Below are 21,503 nucleotides of genomic sequence, written 5' to 3'. Positions count from 1 at the left end.
GTCATCCTATCTGATTTCATTCCAGCGGAGGACTAACCTTGCTCATGACGCACCCCCAGGCAGAACCTCGGAGCCCAGGCCGGGGTACAGCACCGCGGCTAAATTGTTTCTCACCCGTCTACGTGTATCAAGTCGCCTGCTTCCAGCGCACGCCCCCCATTTAAGGGACTCCCTCAAACTCCGCACAAAGATTGACATTTTGCATGCGGCCATGCGGCATCAGCGACTCAGCCACCTCCGACCGACTTTTTCCTTCGCCGAGTATCTCCGGTCGCTGTCCGACCACTCACTTAGCGTTGTAGTAGCAACTGGCGCCGTCGACAAACTCACCTCGATAGATCTGCCCGTAAATTTGTACTTGCCTTCCATCGCCCCCACCTTGGCTTGACGGACATGAACAGGGTCCTCGTGCCCACGGGTATGAGCTCAGGGTGCTGTGATCTGCACCAGCCAGAGCGAGAACAGGACACCACTCAGGGTGTCTGTTGGCCATGCCACACACCGGAGAATCGTCGCCCGCCATTCGTAGCGAGTGTCTCGATCCCAATGTTGCTTCGATGGAACCGGGCCAAATAGCATGCTCGTAACACGTCCTTCCACATATGGGCACTGTTCAGATTCAGAACACAGCGTCTACGTCAATGCCAACGTGATAAGATAGAGTTCTTTCCCTTGCTTCTCCGGATCGGCTCAGGCAACGCGCCGCGCTTGTGCACTCACTGATTCATTCCCCTTCCCAAATTTCCAAACTGTCCTCCGGACTCCGGAGCGTCGCGTCATCATTGTCCCTAGTTTGCAATAGCCAGACAGTCCTGCGAGGGACCCCTGACAATCCATCCTCAACAGTTTTCATCAAAAGATCAGCCATCCAACGATTTATGCCAGGCCGGATTTCTGCCCGCTTCGGCCGGTGGCTGCCTGAAAATGTAACACCCTCGAAATATACAAAATGAATTTTGGCAAGGCCGGTAAGGCGATCACATGAGCAGGGAAAATGTCATGTACAATCAGAACTCACGATCAATTCGTGTAACGTAGTCGGGAAATTAAACCGGCTGTGTCATTTGCAGAGTCGATTTGGTGTTGGGAGTTTGGGTCCAGCAGAATTATCTGGGGTCCTTTCTAGTCTCACACGCATGCGCGTCGCAGATCCACGCATACGGGAACCTGTTAGAATGAACGACCAGATCTCCAGGCGCTCGCCGCATCAGGGCCGCCGCCGTTGATGTCATCCTGATCGCCGGGGACGGATTAAGAAAACAAGAAATAAGCTAGCACAGCACGCCGACCACTTCGGCTTCGCAGGCCGTGACGTCGCCTCCCACTGGTATTGCCGCGCCCCCGTCGTCTACCCCGTATGTGAACGGAGGTGGCCCTATTGTCGGGACAAAATGTCGGCTACAAGCTCCCAAGTTAAGCAACAAACTTACCTCCGCCACTGATTGATTGCGCTCGTTAAAAAGAGAGTTTATGTTTGCATTTCTGCATAAACCCCGCGGTCGCACCATTACATCACGGAGGATGTTGCATTTACGGCGCAAATGTTCTTTATCGCTGTCACCATCGCCCGGCGTGCTCCAGACGCTAAGTTCCTCCCGTGGTCTGCTGACGGCGCGAGCTGTGAGCTGCGGAGCTCCTGATGAGCATTTAGGCTTGGGCCCAAATCGCTCCCTCGCGTTTACCTAAACTAGACAGCCACCGACGCGACACATTGAGCGCACACTGCGCTGCGGCGAACACGGCACTCGCCCTATTTGCCTCACCCTGCCTGCCCCCGCGTCGGTATGAGGTCGTATGTTCATGTGCCCACGAGGCACTTCGCTCCTACCACATTCGTGCACCAGCAACGGCGGGGTGAGACAATCGTGTCGTAATAGAACCGCACCTGACGACGGTACCAGTTATTATTGCAAATGCTTCCCAGCACCAGCACCGTGCTGCCGGCAGGACCAGTCCACCCGCGGACGTCGCTCTGCCGCTCTGCAGGCTGGAGCAGCATCGACTTCCGGGGGAATTTCATAAACTCACTTATGTGGTCAAACATTCGTATCATATGCTGCGTGATGGCCGCGAGCGGTGCCTGTAAACCGACTCGATATGTCTCCTTTGCGCCAACAGCGGCGGATGGGCTGTCGCCCGTGACGTATTTGACCCGCGTCCATGACTGAAAGAAGGAAGACAGATGCGGGCTTTTCACATGCGCGCGGATGGAGCTTGCCCGCGAGTCTGTGAATGAGACCCGATGATACGTCCGCATGTGTGTTGACCTAACAGCGTAGGAAGCGTCGATGAGCGAGCCTCCCCCAGAGACGCGCAAATGCACTGCGTCACCCACCGACCGGAGTCTGCCCGGACAGACCGGATCGTATCCGAGACTCGCTCGCCCAGAAGTGATGACATTGCCACCTTTCAATTAGCGGCCATGCGGTGCGAGACTACGCCTTTTCCAGGCAGGCGCAACCAGTAGCGAGTAGTGAGAGAATCAAGCATCATGCGCTACGGGGGCAGTGGTACTTCACAGCAGCACGCATATGCCGTCACCATTGTTCGACTATTATCCGCGACTCCGATCAGTTAGTGACCACCTTTTTGCGCGCACATATGACCCACGCACCCGACGAAGAAGAATACGCAGAATACAAGTATCATTCGTCTCGCGACAACTGCCCACGCGTGTGTCAACTTTCCCCTCTATTTGCATGACAATGGGTACAGGTCGAGAGGCACCTGTCCAGCAATATCCTGGGAGCTCCGAGTTGGGGACTATATTTTCCGTGATTACTCAAAGCTCTGAAGCACCCCCTCGTTGCCTGAAGATGAGCAGGCTGAAAGGCCATATGCGGGCCGAGTTCTAATTCGAGCATCCCAAAAAAACTGCTCACACGCTAGCACTGAGATCAAGCCCAAGCCTAAGCTCAAACACGCCATAAGATGAGCCACAGACTGGGAAGTCTAGGAGGGAAAAGACGATCAGACGCGTCCAGGCATACGGGTGCACTCGAAAGCCGGTCGGTGACGTCGTCCTTCCAAAGAGGCATTGCTTTGCAACGCTTGGACGCGAGAAATCGCGATCTATGACGCATATACACGTTATATAGAGCTGCAGGGCCCGATCTCACTGTCGGCATCAGCGGTAGCCTGAGCACTGTAGGTATGAGACTAATGAATTTCTGATACGACATCCAAAGACGCACCAATGGGAGGACCGGTGAGGCCTCGTGTTGCAGATATCTGGGCGTGTGTATAGCGGACCCGAGTAAAGAACGAAAAATGATAAGCAAGCGGATGTCCATGCTCTGAAGGGATGGGCCCAGAACTTAGGGAAAAGAAGAAGAGCGAGAGCGGAAGGCCGCAGTGATCGTTGGAGATGCCAGATTGTTGAGGGTTGGACGCCGATGGGAACCCAGGGACTAGCGGCACGTCGTCTAGACAGAACGTCAATTTTCCAACATCAGAACTGGTCTATTTTGCATTCGGCATTCTGTTATCCTCAATGCTGGTAGTAGGATATGTATATAAAAATGTTGGGTGATAAATAGCGAATATTGATTGTTGAACCGGGGAAAGATGTCATTTGTGCACTCACGTCATAGACAAAACACCAGTTCTCCGGCGTGAACTAGATCGTAATACGGCCCGGCATACGAAACTTGCCTATGACTGGGAGCAGAGCGCCGTTACGTTGGATGGCCGCGACGGGTGGCGAAGATTATCCCCGCCCTTGGACTCGGGCGATCAGTGCTGGTAGACCAATTTGCCGTCTTCAACGTTGAATGTTTCGTTCAGACATTGAGAGCAAGAAAGAATGTGCAATAAGCAATGATAGAATCTGTGTTCCAGTGATAGCGGCACATCATCCAGCGCCAGATACTGGACAAGTCATCATAGTAGTCGAGAGACGACAACCGCGAGGACAGCGAGACTTTGGTCGTGCGAACGCTGCATTGTCTGCCACGTGGCCTTTATAAGCGCCAAAGACTACAAGGACCCACAAACTTAAGTTGCTACCTGAACATGCACAACAAAGGGTAGTATGTCGTTCAAATCTTCTTCAATTCATCCATTATGTACAACTATACTCACACTGTATTTAGAAGACTGAATCGCATGGTAATGTGCGACTTCACTAGTCGCAGTCCTAGACTTCGGTTGTCGAGCGCGCGTCGGTGTGGTACCGTCGATCATCCAAAAGAGTGCAGTGAGAGACTTTATTTGCATCTAAGCCAATCGTACACGCAGTTCTGCAGATACCTCGAGAAACGTGAGAAGAGTATGATCAGAACGAGAAGGACGCCGCATTCTTCCGGTTCCCGAAGAGGTAGACGAACGCCTGCGAGACAAACAGCCCCACCACGATCCCCACGACGACCGCGACCATCTCGTATCCCGTCTCAATCCCTGTCCCTGAGGTGTTCAACCCGCCATTTTGGGAGAGACCCGACTTCGAGGATAAAACAAGAATCAGTCTGCTGATTGAGCACAACAGACAACGATAGCAGCCTTACCGGGACGAGGAAAAGCACACCAGGAACCATGACGGTGAACGCCGTTCCTCTGAACCGTCGTGAGTAGATATTCCCCAGAATCCCAATAGAAAAGGCCCCGATAGCTGAGACAATGTCTGAATGACCTAGGATAAAATGGTTCGCCACTTTGTTTGTGACATACCCCACGCTCGCGATTAACACCATTGCAAGCATATCGACCGACAAGAATGGCTGCATATTCGCGAGAGCGCATGCAAGTGCATACGCAGGAACGAGCAGAAACTGCGTCCACCACGGGAACGGTTGGAGGTACCACGGGAATGTCGGCGAGCGAAAACATCCATTGACGATGTGATCGAGTGTCACCGGTATCGTGTTCATGAATGCAGGTGTACCTGTGAGCCCCGCCTGCGTGTTCCCAACGAAGGTAATTATGTTGGCTTCGCGCGCTGCTAGCGTGTTTAATCCGTTTGTTGCGTGGGGATCGAGCAGGAGATATAAATCAGAGCCGATTTGAAGACCGAATGCCTGGTGCGGGTGCGTGAGGGTCGACATTACGCGGTGAGTGTACACGTGGACCACTTACGATGAAGAGGGTGACAATAAGAGCGTACACTAGGTTCACACTCCCGCAGATGAGGTTCTTCGTGCCGAGTTCGAGAGCGCTGCACACTGGAATGTAGTGGGTCAGTTTATGTTGATGAACGGATGGATTCGCCCATACTTACGGACCAGGAATCCCGGCAAGATGGTGACGATGGCCGCAGTCGATATGGCACTGTAACAGAACATCTGTGATCGGATACTACTTAGTGCTCGCGCCACAAACGAGACCAATATCGTAACACAAGTGCTGCCGAGGCGAGTCAACATCATCCACGTTATTCAATCAAGCAATACTCACTCAACGACATTCGCATAAATTGCGTGCGATCTTCCAGAAATTAGTGCCTGCATTCCGAACAAAATTAGCCCGCCACTGCCTGCAACCCACAGGTCCACAAATGACCCGCCAAACGCCAATGGGCAAATTAATGCCGCGATCGCATACGCAATCACACCGCGCACACGTAGCCCGTAAACTGGTTCCGCATCGAGAAGCAAATTGAGCTGGTGCACGCCCTCCTCCGCGCTGATCTTGTCGTGCACAACCTCTCGATAGAGCTGGTGCACGCGGTGCAGCGAGTCGAGGCTAAGTTGTCCGCTGCGTACGACAATGTGAACCTCCGCCGCCGGAGCACCATCTTCCCCGAAACAGAGCACCATCGTCGTCGGAAGCTGAAGCAACCGGCACTCGACCTCGAGGATCTGTGACGCGATGAGCAGCTGCGCCTCGAGTCGATGCGATGGTGCGCAGAATCTGACGAGCGCCTTGGTAAGCACGACTAGGAACATCTGCCGGTTTGCGAGACCTGGAAGATGGGGATGTGTCGTGGTCGGGCCCGGAAAGGTAAGAATAACGCTTACTGGTCACATTAATTTCGATCCGGGCATGCTCCATATACTTCTTGCGCTCCCGGTAGGACATAGAGCGCATGCGGCCCTGCTTTCCCTGGACAAGCATAGCGGTCTTGCGCGCACCCACAAGCAGGGGATCGACTCTACTCAAGAACGGCATCGCGAGGCTGCTAATCTCCTTTGAGGATGTCAGCGTGTGCAAGAACCGGCGCTGGCGCGGAACTTCTGACAGGCTGTTGCTGTACGGGCGGTCCGCAAAAATGTTGATGACCGACTTACTCTCGTGCATATCGGTGTGCTTTGTCCTAATCTTCCTTTGGTTGAAGCGAACCCAGCGACGCGAACGGAAAAACGCAGGTTGGGACTGACCGTGATAGGCGTTCTCGGGAGGCAGAATTTCGCATGGATGGCGGCGCGAGGACGACGAGTAGCGCGAGACGTCTACTCTAGGCGTGAGCAAGTCTGAGTTCTGATCACACACTGTCACGTCCGATGCTTCGCTGGAGCGAGCCAAATCCGGGCACAGTTGTGAGTAGGAGACTTCATGATAATCCGTTGTTGCCGAACGATGAGCATGAGAAGTACGTCCGTAAGGAGATTCCGGGTAATTTTCCGCGGGACTCGAAGAATTGTGCAAGGCTCTAGGCAGAGGGCTGTCCCAGAAAGTGTGCAGAAGAGGCAGCTTCAGTTCGCCATCGTATTCGAAGGGCAGAGCAGACGAGCCCGCTTCTACCAAGCGTACAGTGTATAGTGGTGGCGGCTCTTTTTCTGATGAGGGCTGGCTATGAGAGAAACCGGCCCAAGACATGTCAGTGGCGAATGGACGGACTCTTGCCCAGCAGCAGAGTGCTATGGAATTTTGGAGCTATGAACAAACTATTCGCTTTGAGAATCGAGAGAAACAGATGATACGTAAAGCTGACATCTAGGCTAGCTGGGTCCTTGAGACAGTCGAATTGCGTCTTTGACCAACGGTTGGCGCCGTAATCTCATTCATAGGCCTGCATATAATTTGGCAAGCCCGTGATGCTTGAATGAATGTTACCAACTGTACTGTTCCTTCTTACTGGAGTAATTCGGTTATTATCGCACGTTAGCGTCACAATCAGGCGGTACATCGAGTGCATAAGTACTTACGTGAACCCTCCCCCCCCGGGGTTGTCCAGTTTGCGTCGAATCGTGGCGTGGACTGAAAATTGACACATCGGCCTACTTACTTATGGTTGTCTCTATTTTGAATGCTGCCCTCAACGTTTGAGGTCATAGCCACAGGACATACTCATTGTTTTGATTGCCGAAGAGCAGAGGTTGAGCAGCGAACGCATTATTACCAGTACTGCCAGCCTTGTAAGTAAGTATGTGCTACTTAATTCGGTTGTCTGGTTCGCTCGCTCACGGACTTTGCCGAGAACTCTGCCCAGTTTAGGGTACGCAAATGAGTGAGCGGCGGAACGAACTTCGAGTTGCAAACTGTAAGTGCCCCTCATCTGCACTGAAAGCCCTTATTTAAGGCGAGAGATAGCATGAGCTGCGCGAACTCTCAACCGCCAACCGCCGTGGCAGGTCCGCAGCCTCATCTTGTTAATTCTATAACTTAGTCATGATGATGGTCACGGTCGCCATTGCCACGCACCGTGACTCTAGCAGCATCTTCAGTGTACTTATACCTCTTTTCGCAGTCCGTCTTGCCGGTACAACACGACGTCGATAAATATGTTGGATGCATGGTCCCTACCTTCTTCCTGGATTGTTGTCATCGCAACTATATCGTTTGTCATGCTGAGGAAGTTACTTCCCATCTTCCTCGTCTTCTTCAAGCCCGATAGTTTACGGGACCTCCCTGGCCCAACCAACTCTAGTTGGTTCTTTGGCAACGCCAAGGAGGTTCGAGCGTCAGAACGGTCCGCGGTGCTGAGTATCTGGGCCAAGACGTATGGTAAAACATATAGGTATAAGGTGTTATTCAACGTGAGCCTGATTTGTTATGAATCTGCAAGTAACCATTGATGCCGGACAGTCTGACGTACTCTATACCCTCGACACAAGAGCCATTAGCCACGTTCTTAACCACAGCAATGACTATCTTAAGCCGCAATTACAACACTTCGTTTTCTCGCAGGCTGTAGGCGAAGGTTGGCAATACGGTTGTCATCCAGGGAGAATGCGGTGTGCTAAATTGTTGTCAAGGTTTATTGACTGCTGAAGGTTAGAAGAATTTTTTTATGAATGCGAACAGGAGAGTTCACAAGCGAGGGATCAGGCGACCAGCATCGCCGACAGGTATAGTGCCGGCACAGTGGCAAAATAATTTGTATTGTGCTGATAGTCTATGATTCACTGTTTGCTAGAGACGCATTATGGTAAGCCCTATCTGTGTCACAAGCATGAATCATTATCAATCTTCTATAGAACCCTGCATTTGGCCCGGCTCAGATCAGAGAGCTAACAGAAATATTTGTGACGAAAGCGCATCAAGTTGGTCATTTGTTTCGAAGTGATTTCGGATATAACTCAGTGTTGGGAATCGCAATCAGCTCCGTGACATCTGGAAGGAAGAAGTCTCGAAATGCGAGGAGTCCGCACGTATCAACATTCTTAATGGGCTCAACAAGATGACTCTGGATGTTATTGGCTTAGCAGGTATGCTAATGGCACGAGATGTCTAATTTGTGTATAATTCCTCTTTGAAGGCTTCAACTATATGTTTAATGCGTTAAATCCCCACGGCAAGCCGAACGAGCTGAACGAAGCATTGAACACAATGTTCCGGTCATTAACCCAGCTTGACACGAATGTATTGCGCTTTCTTCAATTCTATCTTCCGCCTTTACAATTCATTGTATGTTTCACTTTTGTTTTGATGTACGACGTGACATTCTGAATCTCGGCTTGAACATCAGCCCAATAGCGTCACCAGAAGTATGAACAAAGCTAAGGGTGTCATGCGCTGCATCGGCATGCGGCTCATTGCCGAAAAGAAAGCTGAGGTTCTCGGAATATCCAATACAGGAGAAAAGGACAAGCACCTACAGAGTCGTGATCTACTGACGTTACTAATTAAGGCGAACATGAGTAGCGAGATTCCGGAGAGTCAGAGGCTTTCAGATGAAGGAGTCTTGGCTCGTGAGTGAATGGTCATGCATAATTATATCCGACTGAACTCATATGCGTTTACAGAAGTGCCAACGTAAGTTTGGGTCATCCCAAGTATACATCTTGCAACTTCGTGATTTGAATTCCAACAGTTTCCTTCTCGCCGGACACGAGACAACTAGTAATGCGACAACGTGGTGTCTTTTTGCCCTCGCCCATGCTCAAAAGATCCAGCAGAAACTACGTGAAGAGCTTCTCAGTGTTCCTACTGAAAGTCCATCTATGGATGAACTGAACGAGTTGCCTTATCTCGATGCAGTAATCCGCGAGACATTGCGCATCCATCCTCCTCTGGACAGGACGGTGCGACGTTCTACAAAGGACGATGTAATACCGCTTAACACTCCGTACACGGATGTGCATGGCCAGGCGCAGAATAGCGTCAGGTATATCTTGAAACGATATTCTGTGTAGATGGAGGTCAGCTCATGATACATCCATGAATATGCAGAATAAATAAGGGTTGTGCCATCTTGATTCCCATCCTTGCCATCAATAAGTCGAAGGAACTTTGGGGCGAAGATGCGGACGAATTTTAGTGTGTTCTTTTCCGTTTGTATTCAAGGTGCATGATTGGCTTATTTGCCCAACTCAGTCCAGAGCGATGGCTTGCGGGAGTGCCAGAGGCTGTACGCGATATTCCTGGCGTGTGGGGAAACATGCTGAGCTTCCTCGGCGGACCTCGGTCATGCATTGGATATCGCTTCTCCCTTGTTGAGTAAGTAGCTCGGATTGTATTCAAATGCTACATTAGGAGCCTTGGAGCTGATCAAATGTCCGAACAGAATGAAGGCTCTGCTGTTCTCACTTATACGTGCGTTCGAATTCCATCCAGCGGTGCCGTACGAGGATATCACGAGAGAACGTGGAGTCGTACAGCGCCCTGTTGTCCGCAGTGAGATGGAGAAAGGGAGCCAGCTTCCGCTGTTGGTCCGACTTTATCAGCGGTAGCTAGGTGGGAACTGTAACACAGTGTTGAATGAGAATCATACGAATGAACTCAGCTTGTCTGTGCCAGAAACATCTCAAATTATGTTCTCAGTTGGCGTACCCTAAAACATGAGTGGAAACTTCAACTAACTATGCTCGTCTCAAAACATGCGATGGGTCATCGCCTCTTCTACCATAGAGCCGGATTTAAAAATATACTTGTCTCAAAACTGGATAACGGAATTCACTGGCAGTAGCGTCGGGACATTAGCCAGGGGAACCGGGGAGCTTTCTCCGAGCTTGTAATTTGTGTCGGACACTTTCTGTGAATTATCTTTGACTCTTCTGTTACTTGATTGCTATCTTAAACATTGGGGCGATCTCGAACGTATGGAATAGTACAATAATCATTTCGGAATCTACCTGTCGAACAAGTGGTGGCACTTGGATGATTGATACCGTAGTGTTGGTCTGCGAATTCACATATTACCGAAGTAGGAGCTCTGGGTCTTTAATTCATTTTATTATCTAAAAATATAGCACACACCTCTAAACTAAAACATAGAAATGCATATAGCCTGCAAATGAGTTTATTTTCAATCGCAGCCTGAGAGTCGACTCTCAGAGAGCTTGAGGACTGGCCCACCCCAATAAGAAAGATAGGCGCCGATGGTACTAACGCGACCACGTGATGATTTGGAAATGTCCCAGTCTCAGTCGCAGCGAATCTGACCGCCGCGTCCGCTCTCTGGCTCTGTGTATGATGATATTCTATTTTCAACATGTCTGACACTGTGAAAGACTGGCATGCGCCTTCTGATGGTACTCATTCTACCGACGAAGAAGAGCTCGATGTTGAAGGCGAAAGCGAAGAATGGACTGGGGATTCTCAGTCAGAATCTAGCGAGTCAGGAGAAGAGGATAAAGACGAGGGGGAAACGGGAAATGAGAGAAAACGCAGCGTTATTCTTGAGCCGCCTGCGAGTGTAGAAACACAGATTGAGGGCGACTTCGAGTAAGTCATTCTTTGTTAATATGTCCCCTCGGTCTTGAAAGTTGCGTCTAGTCGACTCGTCGAGAACATCCGCAAAGCGGGGGATGGCTCCAGTACTGGAATACTCACAAAGGTGTGGGACATAAACATTGAAGACCAGGAAGCAGAGTTCCGCGATGATCTGCGTGAGGCTTCTGGAGTTGGCCGCGCAAAACGGAAGAAGGTAGGCCAGAAACGCATGGTCCAAGCTCTCTTCTTCATGAACGTCCTGGACAGCGGGGAAGACGTCCTGGACCTGTACTTTCACAACAAGTTCGTGCTTTGATAGGGGAAGGGAATCAAGCATACGTTGACAACAATCTGCCCGAGGCTATTCGGGTAATGGAGGAAGTCATTCGCATAGAACCACGCGCTGCATCTGCTTGGTCTGTCCTTGCGCAGTGCTATGCGGATCTGGCTGAATCTCAGAAGACACTGTTGTTGCGCGTAATGGCGGCGCATCTCAATCATGATGCAGAAGAGTGGGATCAGCTCGCCAGGCAATCACGGTAGATGGTTTAAATTCAATTTCCCACGCCAACTAAACACCATCTCAGGGAATTGGGATATAATCAACAAGCATTGTACTGTTACAGGAAAGCATTCAATCTTGACCCAACAAATGTGAATGCCCTATGGGACCGCGCCTCTTTAGCGAAAGAGATTGGTGATCTGAAAACGGTATGATGGGCTGTCCGGAACATAGAGAACTTCACGTTTACCACCAGTACATATAGGCTCGTAGCACACTCGTTGCCATGCTCAAGCGGGTCCCCCACAATCTTACTGTGCTCGATGAGCTCCGTCCCGTTCTCATCGAACTTTCAGATCTCACCCTATGCGCGACGCTTTTTTCTGAAGCATTTGCCCATAACCACTCCATATTCCCTTCTGGTATCGGCTATAATCCAGAAAGCCAGCAGGAGGTTCCTGGCGGTGGGTTCGGGCTCATGCACCTGCTTGTACTTGCGGATCTTTATAACACCTTGGGGAAGTATGAAAAGGCCATTGACACAATCAGAAAAGGATGCAGATGGCTTCAGGGACGTGCCCAGCAAGTGTTTTGGGATGTCTGCGAAGACGATCGTGAATATGATGCCGAGGGGTTTAGATGTGCGGATGACGAGCTGCAGCCGGGGATATATCCTCTCGACGTCAATGCGAGGCATCGATTGGCCGTGGCTCGGATTAAGATGGGGGATGCTGAAGAAGGCAAGGTGTGTGTCCGGATGAACTAAGGAAGGTGGCTGGTTCAATAATGGAAGCGTTGTAGATTCATGCCAAAATTGTTCTATCTCAAGACGCCGCGGAATATGCCCCGCTTTTCGGCGAGATTGCAGATGCCTATTTCGATCGCGAACTATATGTTGAAGCTGGGCACATCTACGAAATCCTGGGTGGTGATGCGGGTGTATGTGATTTGTCCATACTTGCGCGGATGGACTGACTCTGGACTCTTGTACAGACAAGTAGCCTCTACGTTTTAATGCAGGCAGCTGCATGTCGGCGTATGATAGGCGACATAAAGGAAGCCGCTGAAGTCTATCAGCATGGTACGTGATATGTTGTTGACTGCTATGCCGCCATTCCAATCTGTGCAGTCATCGCTGCGGATGCAACACATAATGAGGCAAAGATGAAACTTGCCGAGATATACGAGATTCTCAACGAACCTCGAAAGGCTTTGGAGTTGGTGCTTCAAGGTTAGTTTAATTTGCCAACTCAGACACCTTCATCTGACCGCTGTCATCCCAGTTATGGACTCACGCAAGCGACGGCCGCGACAGGGTATTGTGACCGGGTCCATGGAAGACCCCTCCTCATCTTCACTGTTTGAAGAGAAATCCAGGTCGAAAGCCGGTCTGAAGTCTGCCGACAAGTTGAGTGCGACTCAACTCCGAGAATTAGAATCACAAAAAGAACGTGAAGTTTCTCAAGGATTCCACATCATCAGAGAACTCTGGCCTCGAATGCTAGTGGGCGAGGAAGATGCCGAGCGAGAATGGCTTATTGAGGCTGAGAAGCTGGTTGAGTCCTTCAGGGAGACTAGAGCGCTGTTTGTGACTAGTAGGGTGGGTTGTCGTACAGATGCAAATCGGCCTGTACACTTACGCTTCACTGCAGCACAAAGGGTTCCGGGGAATGTTCCCTAGATCATTGAGAAAACAAGCCGAGGAAGCTAACGAGGAAAGTATGGCCTCTCGCCTTCAGTTAGACTTGAGTATGTCATCTCCCACCTCGTACTGCGAAATAATGTCCGAATCCCGAATTGTCCAGGACGTGAGTCTGCAACGCGCAAAATGAAGTCCGAAATCAATCCAGGAGGAGTGGACGTCTTCCGCACTATTCCTTTTGACGAATGGCTGCGACTGTTCCTTCACGTGTGTTTCACACTCTTTGATTGTCGTTGCTGCATTGATCTTCCATGGCTAGTATGCGTTTCTACTCACTAAACGCGGACAATACGACAGTGCACATGAAATATTGCGTCATATCACATATTCTAGCGCATACCAGACTCGTGTTGCCCAGGACACTATCAGGCTGGCGTTAATCAGTCAGTTCGATCCGCATTTCATACTCTACTTTTTATATCTCATGTCTTCTTTGACTGACGATTAGCCTGTGCGATCCAAGGCGAGCAGTTCAGTGTGGTGGTCGAGCAATCACGCAAGCTTGTTCTTGCATATCAGTTCAATAACGAGCCACTCCGCGTGCTTCTCATGTCTCTCAGTAATGGACATCGCGCAACCGATGCGTTTCTTGTGTCGACGCTCGCCAAACACCTACTCCGGGAGCTCAAGCTCGCAGATACTGCACTCAAAAATCCAGAAGCCCTTCGTTGGAACAGTGTTCTTCGACGCTATGGACTGGGAAGCTCTGGAAGTAAAGGGGCCGATGACGACGATACGGACGACGAAGAGGATGCATTAAAAGAGGGAACACCTACGGGGGAAACGTCCGATGGCCGGGAAAAGACGAAGCTGCCTACCAAGGGCAATCCCGTTAGCATAGCAATCTACGGTCAGATTTGTCTTGCTGCCCGAAGTTATCAGAGTGCACTATGTGAGCTGTACTCATGGAATGACAATTACCCACTTACATAAATATTTGCACAGTTTACTTGCTACATGCATATGATTATTGCCCCCAGGATCCGCTGATATGTCTCTGCCTAGCTATCGCATCGTTTGGACGCGCCATGCAACGACAAGCGGACAACAGGAACCACTTAATCACTCAGGCAAGTGTCGTTCGCCATTTTCACGTACTCCCGGCTACTGTAAGTTGATGGAACGCTGTCGCCTAGGGGCTGGCATTCTTGTCTCAATACCGTTCGATTCGAGGAGAAAACACAGATGGCGTAGAAGAGGTCGAATACAACTTTGGACGTGCATTCCAACAGCTAGGTAACTGAGTTTCCGACATGTTGGGGCTTCGATCTGATCACTGATAAACAGGCCTTCACTCTCTCGCGGCTCGCCATTATGAGCGAGTTCTCGAGCTCGCGGAAAAACGGGCAGCAACGGACAGTCAGGTCAGTTTGCTTCCTGAATGGTGTTTGTACTTGCATGTTGAGATGTGTGTATAAAGGACGGTCTTGCGCGTGAGGCAGCATACAATCTGTCCATTATATTTGTAACCACCGGCGCAGGACCGCTTGCGGAGAAGTTATATCGTCGATGGTTGTCTCTTTAGATTAAGGATGGGCTTTGCTAATATTGTATCGATTGACAATACCTTAAACTTGAACTGTAGCATGAATGCTATGAATGTGTTGGTATCTTTTGGTCTAGTACTCAGTCGTGTTTTACTAGCCCTTTAGCCAATGTTTGTCGGATTGTACACTGATGAGTGAATCAGCTACCTGGGGGTCGAATACGACGTATATGTGAGATGAGTCCCAAATTGTAAGTCGAAGCTCTACTACAGCACGGACCTATTTGTACTATTAAAAAATGCAGTCAAGCACGTATCAAGAAAGACTCGGGAGAGCCAACTTGAAGTTGATAATGCTTAGCAAGGAAGATCAAGAGTGCTGTTTAGAAACAGTGTCATTATTCAAATACATGGCGCGAGCCGCCGATGAGATATGCTCGAGTTTGCAAACCAGTCATCGTCGAAAGCCCAGACTGCGCAGTACAGTTGAACTGCATATATGAAATCATGCTGAAGTTCACCTGTAAGCAGAGTGCTGGACTCAACAAACATAGTGTCTTCCGAGCTGCGAGCTGTAATCCAATACTCAGTCCAATAATTGCCACCTGGTACCAACGCAGAGTTCAGAAGGAAAGAAATAAAACTAAATATCATACATCATACAACTCAGATGACAAGCAGACTGTGGCTAGCGCGTGTGGCGTATCCGATCCACAAAAAGACCGTGGGCGACAATGCGCAGTTATTAATTCTCAAACTAACACTGCGGCCTGCTGGTAAGGTCTCACCATGAGCGGCATCTGGCTCCCTTTCTCCATTTCGCCAGGAACAAAGGGGTGTTGCACGATCATGGTTTTCTATATGATCTCCCCTTGTGGCAGCGCAGGCTCGAATTCGAAAGCTCGAAAGCTCGTACCAAAGAGAACAGCGGTGCTTTGATCCTGGCCAAACACGGGGTTTAATATTCAGGAACGATAGTGAAATTACTTATATCACTCACTCGACGAGAGAGAACCGGTAACCGATGCACGATCGCGGCCCGCCCAAAAAACTTACATGTTGCTCCACACACCCGGGATCTGCTGAACTGTGTCTGGTACTCCTGTAATCCATCGCTCAGGACTGTTAAGATATGAATCAGCAGCGCGCCCCTCAAAGTCAAGTAACAGCAAGCATACTTGAAATCGTGCGCGTCTTGGCCCCATAGATCCTTCGACTTGTTCATGGCGAAGATAGAAATGAAGATTACACAACCCTTTTGAACCCTGCGAATACACAGCATCAGGTATTCCGACAATAAAATCTCGAATTGCCGTTCAAACAGACCTAACCACGTCATGTGCCTGGCCATGTGTGTCAGTAAACGGACTGGCTGAATGGCGGTTTGTATCGGCAACAGGCGCATGGAAGCGCATCGTCTCTCGAACGACCGCATCGAGATAGGGTAAATCGTTCAATTCGTCCATAGACGGTTGCTCGGTCGGGACTCCAAATAGTTCATCACGGAGCTTCCGTTGAATTTCTGGCGCATATGCGAGAGCGAAGAGGCACCACGTCGTTGTGTTGCTAGTTCTTTCATGCCCGGCAACGAGGAACCTGTGTGACATCAAAATCGTTCAAGAATATGATCGAATGACATAACTGTATCAACCTACGTTGAGATTTCTGAATCGCAGATCTTATATCAGAATCTATTACATTGCTTGTTACAAATTACTCACGGGCTAGAACATCCTCATCAGAAGGCCTATGATTCTCCAGAATCTCATCACTCATGTTAGCGTTGATGAGCAACGTCAAGATATCTCGGTTCCGCAAAATTTCCCTCTTCTGTCCTATTTTAGCTGCATTGATAATCTCTGCTTTCTTGTCCGCAATAAGCTTCATGCCAATGCGACGCACAACTTTTCGAGACTACCTAAACTGAGATCTGGCTATAACCGCTCATGACATTGAGCTTGCGCGTCACACACAAAGATATAGAAGACATACGAAAAGGCGGAAAGGCGGAAAATATGCCTGAAGAGGACGTAGAAGAGCCGCATTCATTTGTTTGAGTGATTGGAACATCGCCCCGATGCCTCGTTGAGCTCATTGATCTCTCCATGCGGATTCAAAGAGCTGAAGTCATAGTTAAATCCTGCAAAGACTGATCAGAAGAGAAGATGTATGCAGTATGATATGGAAGTACCTGCCAACCCGATCACATCCAGAGTTGCCTTGCTTAGCCCATTGAGAACATTGATGCGAGAAGATGTATTGTGCTTGGAGATATCCTGGCTCCAGACATCTCGCAACTACTTTGAATATCCGTACTAAGTCACTGTAACATATCGACCGTAAGGAATCGCTGACTCTTGATGTGCTTTCTCCACAAAAATGCCAGTCAATTCCCGGATCTGAGCGGGGCCAAACGCTGGATTCTTGTAAAATGAAGATTTCCCATCGAATTATGTAGTCGCTAACAGAATAAAATCCTCACCATGATTCTTCGCTTTGAGAGAGCTATTTAGCATCAGTAAAGTCATGTTATGCATCAAAACAGAGAGATCAAAACTATTTCACCTGTCTACGATGTTTCTCTCCTATACAATTCATGACTGAGTATAATATCCATAAAACGACAATATCAAGCTCACCTTCAACTATCAACAGACCTAAACAAATATCGGAAGTTATGAACATGGGTTCCAAGGAGACATCAAGCCGTGCACGTGCTTGGTCCAAAGACTTGAGAGAGAATAGCGAACCATTTCTGGCTTGGGATAGTCATAGGAATGGCTAAGTATATGTCCGATAGCACACGTGTCGAGAGTGAGCAGCCTGTCCGTCTATGAGGTTCAACTCATACATCAGACACCCGCAGAGCTGAGTTGATTCAACCTCACATTCATCAGCCCTTTGATCTTGCGGGTCGTACCATATGTTTCTATCAAGCTCCCGAACACTGTAGATTGCTCGGTGTGCTCCATTAGGTCCTTCACGTTTCCACACAACTAACTGCGGCTGGGCGGGCCCGGGAGATCCCGCAACGTACTAGGCACAAACAGGATGGTGAATATCTTCTTTCTGACATGGTACAGTGCCACGACTCCAATAGTTATTAGAAACAAGAGAGAGGGCGAGAACGGACTGGCCGGACTTATGGAGATAGACATGGTAGCAGCAGAGGAGTGATCCGAGCGAGTTCCTACATAAGTATAAGCAGTGCTGCAGCGTTGCAGTTGATAGATGGCGCAGCAGGATTCCGTGAAGCACTCCCACGTATAATCAGTCTAGGCTCACAATATGCATGCGAATTGGATGAAGCCCACAAATCGACCAAAGATCCACGCTCAACACGTCCGGATTCGTGGAAGCGAATCCAGGCAGTCTCGAAAGTGCAGAGTTTCTATCCCAAAATGAACTCAGTCTTTTCCAGTACTTGAAGCTGAGTAGTCACGAGTAACCTGCCTGAGATGGACCCTAGCACTACAGTACACACCGCGAGGCAGGAAGGAGACTTGCGACGGTGGCAACTTGAAGTACGTGCACTCCGAGCAGGCTGTTTGCAGCTAGCGCGCACTATGGACGAAGTAGCTTGCTCAAGCATCCCAGACAGATTCCGCAGGGGTGTCCGCAGCAATAATAATTACAGCGGATGATAGTGGTCGCTGGATTGTGTCGATTGAATGAGACCTGGTACGCCGGCATCTTCCGGGATTCACGCGTTAAGCATAACTCCAGCAAGAACAATCTGGAGCAATGTACTTGCACGAAAAATGGGAGTACGAGACCGTGGAATCCGGGTCGCATTAGCATTGAATCATCATAAGCCAACACCAATGTATCCCTGAACGATCGTTTTAACTAGTGAGAACTTTGAAAGACGCACTCGTATATGCGTCGATGAACTAGATATGCAGGTATCATCCGCGTTATGGCACAGCAAAAAATAAATCACAACCCCTCGCATCGGAATATACATATGTTAAGTCTCTCATTAAATATGAGACTTTGGAATGGAGACGACACGCCAGTAGTTGAGCACATTTGATATTACTCACTACTGCAGCTCCAGGTTGTTTGTGAGATACTCTGTCTGAGCAATGTGCAAACCACGTCTACGTCCGCTGGTACGGGCGTACCATGAGCGGCAACTGGCTTCCCTTCTCCATCTCGCTCCGGACGAAGGGCCGTTGCACGATCGCCATCTTCTTCGTGATTGCCTCGGCAGGCATTGCTGGCTCATACTCGAACCCACGCACGAGTGCGAATAGCAAAGCTTTCATCCTGCAAAAGGCGGCCAATCAGTTATACTAGCTCACCATGACGTGCATCGTAAACACTCACTCGACGAGGGAGAAACGATAGCCGATGCAAGAGCGAGGCCCGCCGAGGAAGCTCAGCATGTTTCCCCACACACCAGGGATGTGCTGGACTGCCTCCGGCACGCCAGTGATCCATCGTTCAGGCCTTCATGCAAACGAATGGTCAGCAAGGAGCTCCAAAAATACTGTGGAAAGTTCACTTGAATTCGTCTGCATCCTCGCCCCAGAGCTCTTTTGACTTGTTTATAGCAAGGATGGGGATTAAAATAACACAGCCCTTATGAATCCTTGACAAGGTACGAGATTATCAGCGTCCTCCACCCTCAATGGCCGCCTCCAACGCACCTAATGACATCCTGTACTTGCCCATTAACGTCGACAAACGGAGTGGCGAGCGGGATGACATTGTCCTTTGCCGAGTGGCGAATCGTCCCCGAGACAGGAGCATGATAACGCATCGTCTCGCGAACAACAGCGTCGAGGTACGGAAGCTCGTTCAGCTCGTCCATAGTGGGATTCTGAGTTGCGACGCCGAGCAGTTCTTCGCGCAATTTCTGTTGAATCTCGGGGGCGTGAGCGAGGGCATAGAGGCACCACGTCGTCGCATTGCTGGTCGTCTCGTGCCCGGCGACGAGGAATCTATGAAGTGACATATTTAATAGGTACTTGGTTGTAAGTACTGATTTTACGTACGTTGGGACCTCTGTAAACATGTGTTGAGCGACATATGAAGTTATAATTAGATGATCACTTACGGGCCAGAACATCCTCATCAGACAGACGCTGGTTTTCAGGAATGTCGGTGCTCATATTGGCTTTGATGAGTAGGGTCAAAAGATCGCGGCTCTGCAAACTACCCCCCTTCTCGCCTGCGTTGGCAGCCTTGATAATCTCGGCCTTTTTGTCAGCGATAAGCTGCATGCCAATGCGGCGCATAACGCTTTGGGCATTTTCCGTAGTCCTCGTGGTGGCATCCGGCTGCGTGAACAGAAAATTAGACGGGACATCAAACCTCTCGGAAACGAGACGTACGAAAACACGAAGGATGGGGACATAGACCTTTAGAACGCGCATCAAGTTGGCGTTCAGCTGTGTTAGAGATTGAAACATCGTGCTGAAGGCGTCGTTGAGCTCATTGGACTCGCCATGGGGATTAAGCGAGTTGAACGTGTAGTTAAAGCCTGTGAGATATTAGCGTAAAATTTTGAGCGTCGCTTAGTGGAAAGCTAGCGAACCTGCCAAACCAATCACGTCTAGAGTCGCTTTGCTGAGTCCGTCGAGGACGTTGATCCGAGCCGGTTCACCATGTTTAGCAATTTCTTCGTTCCAGAAATCACAAAGCTAATGGAACCCGTCATGATCAGACTAGTGTAGTGAGGCAGAAAGATTATATCAACCTCGTTCGCCTTCTCTACAAAGATCCCCGTTAATTCTCTAACCTGGACTGGGCCAAACGCAGGATTCTAAGGGATCATCAGTTAAACTCGTCACTATAATGATGCAGATCGCAACTCACCATGATACGCCTCTACAAAAATGACACGCCCCGCTGTTAGTGTACCGTAATACAGCCTGAGAAGCCAACTATCGTACCTGTCTGCGATGCTGCTCGCCTAAGCGTTGGGCACAGCTAAGGTCAGGTATACCATAAATCAAAACGCAACGCGACTAACCTTCGACTATCAGCAAGCCTGAGAAGGATAACGTTAGCGTACCATCCCCAAAAAACATAAAGGAAAATAACAGACCGGCACCAAGAACCTGTGATAGCGTGAAGCGAGACATTTCGGGCTTGGGATAATCATAGGAATGGCTGAGAATATGGCCAACCGCGCGCGTATCTAAGGTGTACAGCCTGTCCGTCTAGGTTCAAGATATCAATCTGTGAATATACGTCTAATCAGAACATCGACTAAACTGACATTTAACCATCCTTTATATCGGATGGTCTTCCCGTACTTCTCGACCCATGCGTTGTGCAGGGTAGACTGTTCGGCGGCTTGAATTTCCTTGAGGTTACCATAGAACCAACTAGTATTAGGCGGGCCAGGGAGGTTTCGTAGTGTAGACGTAAATGGAGATAGGAGAACAGGGAGGAGCTTATAGATTGTAAACAACAGTGCGCTCGCACCGATGGATAGGAGGAGGAAATAGGGCGATAATAATGTGTGAACTGTCAGGATCATGGTGGGACGGCCGTGGAAGAGAGCTGAGGGCTGTATGCGCTGAGACCTGGAATATTGTCTGGTATAAATAGTGCCGCGATAACAAATCCCGCAGTCGTCTGTCAAATGCCTGTTCCTGAGAATTGAGATGGGAGATCGGCACCGGCGACTACGCGTACCTGTGCGGCAGAACAAGTTGGAATGATTCCGCAGAAATAGCTGTGAATGCGCAAACTGCCTATAACTCGTTAAGGAGCTGCTGGTCTCGCAGGCGAGTCCAGCTCAGATAAAGCGGCGCTGCGCGGAG

The 21,503-nt window shown here is 49.6% G+C and overlaps 5 protein-coding genes across 5 annotated transcripts; 2 read left to right on the top strand and 3 right to left on the bottom strand.

The window, feature by feature from the left end:
• Positions 1-4,276: 4,276 nt before the first annotated feature.
• Positions 4,277-6,753, bottom strand: FIBRA_06313 (uncharacterized protein; the record flags this gene model as incomplete). The annotated part of the gene is made up of 6 exons (XM_012328044.1): positions 4,277-4,441; positions 4,506-5,015; positions 5,074-5,159; positions 5,216-5,340; positions 5,392-5,899; positions 5,955-6,753. 6 exons carry the CDS (start codon positions 6,751-6,753, stop codon positions 4,277-4,279), a joined length of 2,193 nt encoding a protein of 730 aa, XP_012183434.1.
• Positions 6,754-7,658: 905 nt separating this feature from the next.
• On the top strand, positions 7,659-10,049 carry FIBRA_06312 (uncharacterized protein; the record flags this gene model as incomplete). The annotated part of the gene is made up of 14 exons (XM_012328043.1): positions 7,659-7,913; positions 7,963-8,077; positions 8,133-8,150; positions 8,206-8,225; positions 8,294-8,305; positions 8,355-8,420; positions 8,480-8,585; positions 8,636-8,784; positions 8,846-9,068; positions 9,123-9,132; positions 9,191-9,484; positions 9,550-9,636; positions 9,694-9,816; positions 9,884-10,049. 14 exons carry the CDS (start codon positions 7,659-7,661, stop codon positions 10,047-10,049), a joined length of 1,644 nt encoding a protein of 547 aa, XP_012183433.1.
• A 761-nt stretch (positions 10,050-10,810) lies between these two features.
• FIBRA_06311 (uncharacterized protein) lies at positions 10,811-14,760 on the top strand (the record flags this gene model as incomplete). Its single annotated transcript, XM_012328042.1, has 17 exons — positions 10,811-11,043; positions 11,095-11,245; positions 11,299-11,570; positions 11,619-11,742; positions 11,799-12,278; positions 12,335-12,472; positions 12,527-12,614; positions 12,663-12,764; positions 12,817-13,133; positions 13,186-13,282; positions 13,339-13,442; positions 13,495-13,618; positions 13,684-14,127; positions 14,241-14,314; positions 14,372-14,471; positions 14,523-14,599; positions 14,656-14,760. 17 exons carry the CDS (start codon positions 10,811-10,813, stop codon positions 14,758-14,760), a joined length of 3,030 nt encoding a protein of 1,009 aa, XP_012183432.1.
• Positions 14,761-15,773: 1,013 nt separating this feature from the next.
• FIBRA_06310 (uncharacterized protein) lies at positions 15,774-16,608 on the bottom strand (the record flags this gene model as incomplete). The annotated part of the gene is made up of 5 exons (XM_012328041.1): positions 15,774-15,843; positions 15,900-15,986; positions 16,048-16,317; positions 16,377-16,386; positions 16,443-16,608. 5 exons carry the CDS (start codon positions 16,606-16,608, stop codon positions 15,774-15,776), a joined length of 603 nt encoding a protein of 200 aa, XP_012183431.1.
• Positions 16,609-18,824: 2,216 nt separating this feature from the next.
• On the bottom strand, positions 18,825-21,217 carry FIBRA_06309 (uncharacterized protein; the record flags this gene model as incomplete). The annotated part of the gene is made up of 14 exons (XM_012328040.1): positions 18,825-18,993; positions 19,054-19,176; positions 19,232-19,318; positions 19,377-19,670; positions 19,725-19,734; positions 19,787-20,009; positions 20,064-20,212; positions 20,267-20,372; positions 20,429-20,494; positions 20,548-20,559; positions 20,625-20,644; positions 20,705-20,722; positions 20,780-20,894; positions 20,954-21,217. The coding sequence occupies 14 exons, from the start codon at positions 21,215-21,217 to the stop codon at positions 18,825-18,827; spliced, it is 1,656 nt and encodes a 551-aa protein (XP_012183430.1).
• Positions 21,218-21,503: the final 286 nt, after the last annotated feature.

The sequence above is a fragment of the Fibroporia radiculosa genome (genome assembly GCF_000313525.1).
Source record: "Fibroporia radiculosa TFFH 294 genomic supercontigs, scaffold6648, whole genome shotgun sequence".
In the NCBI taxonomy this organism is placed as follows: domain Eukaryota; kingdom Fungi; phylum Basidiomycota; class Agaricomycetes; order Polyporales; family Fibroporiaceae; genus Fibroporia; species Fibroporia radiculosa.
Note: the sequence above shows the minus strand (reverse complement) of the source record. Positions and strands in the feature narration are given on the sequence as shown.